At 52.4% G+C, this 6000-nt stretch overlaps 1 protein-coding gene across 1 annotated transcript; it reads left to right on the forward strand.

Moving 5' to 3' along the window:
- Positions 1 to 3013: 3013 nt before the first annotated feature.
- On the forward strand, positions 3014 to 5420 carry LOC307065988 (Golgi-associated RAB2 interactor protein 4-like; the record flags this gene model as incomplete). The annotated part of the gene is made up of 2 exons (XM_079723027.1): positions 3014 to 3787; positions 5412 to 5420. 2 exons carry the CDS (start codon positions 3014 to 3016, stop codon positions 5418 to 5420), a joined length of 783 nt encoding a protein of 260 aa, XP_079579153.1.
- Positions 5421 to 6000: the final 580 nt, after the last annotated feature.

A 6000-nucleotide genomic window follows, 5' to 3' on the forward strand; every position in this document is an offset into this window, starting at 1 on the left:
TTCTAAGAAACAACTCTGAGAATGTTTAGAGCAAAAATAACTTAACAGCAAAACACGGGAAACAGCCCAAATTTCCATCAGCAGAATTCATACAGCAGGATAGGATGAGATTGGAATATTCAATAGTGAAAAATAAATGAGCTACACACATTAGCATAGATCAACTTCTCATGATTTTTAAAAACATCAAAAGAATGGGATACAGTTCCACTCATGGAACCATTCTGAAACAAGCTCAAACAACAGATTGCATAGGGTACATGTTTAAAACAACGGTAGCTAAAAATGAGGGAAGAGTAAACACAAAATTGAGGACAGTTTTCTCTAGGGTGGAAAGGCTAGGTCAAGGAGGTGGACACAAGGCTGTTAGTGCTGCTGGGAATTGTTCTGTCTCTTAAGCAAGATGGTAGGTACACAGGTGTTGTATTTTTCACATTTTACTAACTCTGAAATCAGGATGGTCCTACAATCACCGTGGCAGTTGTGATGAAGTTATTGCCAATGCCTTTCTCTTTCTTTCACTTTTATTTATGCACAAAAGTGATGTCAGAAAGGCTTGGCATCTTTAAAGTACCTTTATTTAAGGTAAAGTACAAGAACACTTGTTTGGTTATTAGGAAAAGAAGGAACGATATGCCTATTTTACAGATGAGAACACTGAGGCTCAGAGAAGGTAACCTGCTCCAGTCGCACAATGGGATCTTTGCAGAACAGTGATCCACCAGCCCACTTCTCTATGCAAAGCCCTGTCTGTAGTTTGAGAAGGAAGCAAGCAAACAAGCCCGAGATAGGACCAGCACAAGAACCCGAGGCACCACCATTCTTACCATCATGTTCCAAAACTACAGAGATGAGCATCAATTTTACTAGATTGAGGGGAGGGAGGGGTGGGGGCTGGGAGCCGGTTTTCGAACTTCAGTGAGCTCACAGCTCTTAGCTGGCCTTTTCTCGAGAGCATCCAGTCCACCCTTGAGCTGTGTCTGGCTCCCAGGCTTCTACCTCTAGCCTCTGGCATGACCCGGGCTGCGGCCAGAAACAGGCTCCCACCTGGAATTCCAGCGTTCACTCCTGGAACGTCCAGCGTCCAGTCCTCCTCCAGCCACTAATTCAACTTTTCAATGCCCTGCTCAGAAGGGTTTCTCCACACCAAATCTGCAGGCACTTTTTTCTTCTGGGGCTCCAAAACCAAATCCTTAAACCTCACATGAGGGAGAGTATTTGTTAGGTCAGAGCATCCTTGTTGATTGGACCTACAGTTTGTGACTTCCACAGACCTCATCACGGGAGGCTGGGGAGAGGTCTCTTCTGTTGGTGGACGGAATGGTGGGCACTTGGTGGGGAGCACTGCTGAGAAAGGGAGCCAGCCCAAGACCTACACATGTGCACTGTTTCCCCTGGCCAAACAAGGTTCCTGACCCCAGAATTAACCCAGAGTTTCCGAGAAGACTAGGAGCTGCAGGGAGCCGCAATTAATGCTTTACTCTCCACCAGCTTTTCCTTGGACCCAAGGAGGAGAAGTTACAAAAAGATCACATCACACTCCTTTGATCTTATGACTTCCACACAGGCAAGTGCAGGGAAACACTAGTCTGAAGGAAGAAAATGCATTAAAAACACGTGCATAGGGACTTCGCTGGTGGCGCAGTGGTTAAGAATCCGCCTGCCGACGCAGGGGACCCGGGTTCGAGCCCTGGTACAGGAAGATCCCACATGCCACGGAGCAACTAAGCCCGTGCGCCACAACTACCGAGGCCCGCACGCCTAGAGCCCGTGCTCCCCAACAAGAGAAGCCAAAAATAAATGATAAAATAAATTTACAGAAAAAAGAAAACAAAAAAAACACGTGCATAGCCCTTAGCTGTTTATAAAGTTCTTGAATGTGTGTGCCCCCTTCCGATTCTCACGTCTTTCCATTTTGCAGATAAGCAAACGGAAGTTCAGAGCATTTAAAGGACTGGCTCAAGGTGGCAGGTGATGGTGCAGAGAGGGAGCTACCTCGGTGCAACAACTTTCAGACAGTGTGCCACCCCGGTCCCGCACAGAGGTACACAGATGGTGGAGGAGACAGGACAGCACGAGTAATGATCACAACTCTGAGTGACAAATACAATGAGAGGCGTGTGTTTGGGGACTGGATCTATTCAGAGGAGGGGGTCTGGGGCATGGGAAGGAGTTCTGGGTTAGGGAAGGCTTCACAGGGGAATTGGCACTCACCATCGTCCACGTTTACTGAGATTTTATGAAAGGACAGACTAAGGACCGCCACTGCCAACTCTGCCTTATTCGATACAATTAAACCACGAGCTTAAATGGTTCAAATTGATCCCATCATCTTACATTCCTATAGATTTCATCCAGTAGCTGAATTTGGGGGAGGAAAAGAAAAAGGACCCACACAAAACTTTCCCACTTGAAGACATTTTTATTTTGGTAACGCACCTGAGTCCCTGGCAGGATGGGCCTGTCCTCCGCGGGGGCAGTGGGGTGTTTGGGAGAGGATGGGGGCCCTGCCCTGAGGGGGCAGCTGGGGGATGAGGCAAAGGGCTTTGTGACAGTGATAGGTCACAAAGGGCTTTGTGACACTGATAGGTCACAAAGGGCATCAGAGGATAAATAGGCTGTGCCAGGGGGTTAGGCTGACAAAGTGGTTACTTCTCTCGCTAGGACGGAAGTTCACCACGGCCTCTTGGGGAGATAAAAACCCAGAAGCAGAAGTGAGGTGAGGCGGAGGGGGAGCCTACCGTACCTCTCGACACACTTGAAGAGAGTCAGCCTGGGCTCCAGGCGCCCTACAGCGTCCCCACTGTGATCATCTGTGCCTCTACTCACACCCCGGCCTCTGGGAGACCCTGAGGAAAACGTGGGGGCCTGTGGGGCGGGCTTGGAAGACCTGCCGTAGGGCCGCCTGTGTGACGCAGGAGCATCGCGGCTCGCTCTTCGGCCAGTGAGGCCGAGGGAGTGAAGAGCCAGGGAACCGCCTTAACCGCGCTGCCTGTCGTGATCAAAGACAGCCATGAGTGGGGACTCTCTGCTCCCGTATCACACGGCCCGGAGCAGCACCTGGGTGGACCTGTTCAACACCACCACGGGGAAGCTGCAGCAGCAACTGCACAAGGGCGAATACCACATATTCAAGTACGCAGCAATATTCGAGAGCGACTTCATCCAGGTCACGAAGAGGGGAGAAGCGATTGACGTGCACAACTGGGGCGGCATGGTGACCATGGGCATCACATCCACCAGCCCCGTCCTCCCGCTCCCAGACATCATGCTGCTGGCCCGACGGGCCACCGGCTGTGAAAAGCACGCCGAGCGCAGCCCGGCCACCAAGGGCAAGAGCCACAAGGCTGCAAAGACCTTAGAGCTCACCAGGCTCCTTCCCTTGGAGTTCGTGAGGATCTCCACTCACAATCGTGAGAAACAACAGCTGCGCGTGAAGCTTGCCACTGGCCGCTGCTTCTACCTGCAGCTGTGTCCCCCTCTGGACGCGCGGGAAGACCTCTTCGCCGAGTGGGAACAGCTGATTGACCTCCTGCGACCACCAGTGGACAGTGAAAGCAACACCTATGCCGTTCCCGTCTGGGACATGACCTGCGTGCCTGTGTTCGAGGAGGAGGAGGACGGGAGGAGCCCGGCCGTGGAGGATTTCCAAGGAAAGGGGCGTCAGGACCAGGTGAGCATCAGCAGCCTCCACACGTGCCCTGAGGTGGCCGGGGCCACGTCTGCAGCTTTTGCGGGGGGCGAAGGGATCCAACTGGACTCCCACAAGCCCGATACCATGCCCGATGTGGCCACTGCGAAAGCAAAACCTACTACAGGGCTTGACAAAGCGTCCGCATCGCGGGCAACGACAAAGGTGGAGACAGCAGGGGTGGCAGGAGGCACCGCAGCGGGTGCTTTGAGCTCGGCAGTGATCAAGTCTCCTGCCGCTGAAGAGCAGAGCACGGCCATAGCAGCCACAGCCAGCGACGGGCCTGGAGGAAGCAAAACCAACATAGCCACTGGGGACACTGCCAGAACATCCCTGAGGAGCGGGAAAACGGCCTTGGCAGGTGCTGAGAACAATCCACAGTATGCTTCCAGCACGTCCACCAGCCTCTCCCCAGGGGCCGGCATGACTGTGGTCGGAGCAGAACCTACCAGCAAGACTGTCAAAGGAAGAGCCGACAAGGACGATGACGGGACCCTCGTCTCAAGCTTGCCACAGGAAGGCAAAGTGAGCGAACAGGATGGCAGCTCACAGAGAGTGTCCCAGGCCCACAAGGGAAGAAGGGAGAGGAGGGAGCACTGGGGAGAGGACAGAGCTCTTACGAGCCCCTCGCTCTGCAGTTCCGTGGAAAGCCACCACAAGGCAGCGGGGAGCAAGACAATCCCCAAAGCAGCTGGCCCAGGCTCAGGCGGCCGCAGAGCCACTAGAGATGACCAAAAGGCCAAAGGCCACGGCAGCCCGGCGGGCAGCGAGCAGGGCACTGCTCCCAAAGGCATCAGCCGTGCTCCCATCACCAGTGAGTCCAAGACCTCGCACAGATCGGGCAGGAGCTTATCTCCAGCGCGTTCGGGTCCCACCACCAACATACTCAGCAGGATCAGCTCTTGCTTCAGGAATATGAGAGCCAGACTCACAAAAAAGACAGTGGCCTCATCACGAAATAAACATGGGAGCATCCTGGCGAAGCCAGTGGAAGGGACCCGAATGGAGGCCATCACAGAGACAGCAGAGAGTGGCCAGGGGCTGGAAATCACTGGTGTGACATCTGAGACCATGGAGCCAGTGACCGTTGAAGCCCATCAATAGGACCTAGAGCTGGGAGCTGCAAAGGGGACCAGGGCTCTGGGAAATACCCCTGGAGAGCCCATTTCAGCTTCCTTACTGCAATTTAAATAAAAAAACATACAGTCTGAGAATGCACGCAGTGTTTTGTCTGAAGTTCTAGGTCCCGAAGCACAGCCGTAGCCTCACAGTGGATTCTGTGATGTAAGCTGTGCCACAGTCTGAGACCCAGTGTCCAGGCAAGGGCAGCCCCACCTCACACGCATGCTCAGCGCCAACAGCAGTTGGCTTCCATCTGGCTTCCACTCCTTTCTGGCTTTGCCCCTCAGGGCCATGGCTCAAAGTCAGACTATGGTCTGGGAAGCTCTCCTTCACTAGCCCCCTATTCTTTCTGTTTTTTGTTTGTTTGTTTGTTTGTTTTTTGCGGTACGCGGGCCACTCACTGTTGTGGCCTCTCCCGTCACGGAGCACAGGCTCCGGATGAGCAGGCCCAGCGGCCATGGCTCACGGGCCCAGCCACTCCGCGGCATGTGGGATCTACCAGGACCGGGGCACGAACTCATGTTCCCTGCATCCTCAGGTGGACTCTCAACCACTGCGCCACCAGGGAATCCCCCCTATTCTTTTTATAAACGCTTAGTCCCCTTGAAGGTCTGTAAACAGAGCCAGAACAGGACTCATGTCCCCTCGGGCTATTCAGTGGACAGAAATAAGGGCGGCAGTATTAGCTAGCAATCAGAACAGCAAGCACTCTCATCTAGACTTAGCCGTTCCCTGCCCACGTATATACCCTGGAGAAACACACATGTTCTAAGAAACAACTCTGAGAATGTTTAGAGCAAAAATAACTTAACAGCAAAACACGGGAAACAGCCCAAATTTCCATCAGCAGAATTCATACAGCAGGATAGGATGAGATTGGAATATTCAATAGTGAAAAATAAATGAGCTACACACATTAGCATAGATCAACTTCTCATGATTTTTAAAAACATCAAAAGAATGGGATACAGTTCCACTCATGGAACCATTCTGAAACAAGCTCAAACAACAGATTGTATAGGGTACATGTTTAAAACAACGGTAGCTAAAAATGAGGGAAGAGTAAACACAAAATTGAGGACAGTTTTCTCTAGGGTGGAAAGGCTAGGTCAAGGAGGTGGACACAAGGCTGTTAGTGCTGCTGGGAATTGTTCTGTCTCTTAAGCAAGATGGTAGGTACACAGGTG

Source organism: Hyperoodon ampullatus (genome assembly GCF_949752795.1).
Source record: "Hyperoodon ampullatus genome assembly, chromosome: 2".
Lineage (NCBI taxonomy): Eukaryota > Metazoa > Chordata > Mammalia > Artiodactyla > Ziphiidae > Hyperoodon > Hyperoodon ampullatus.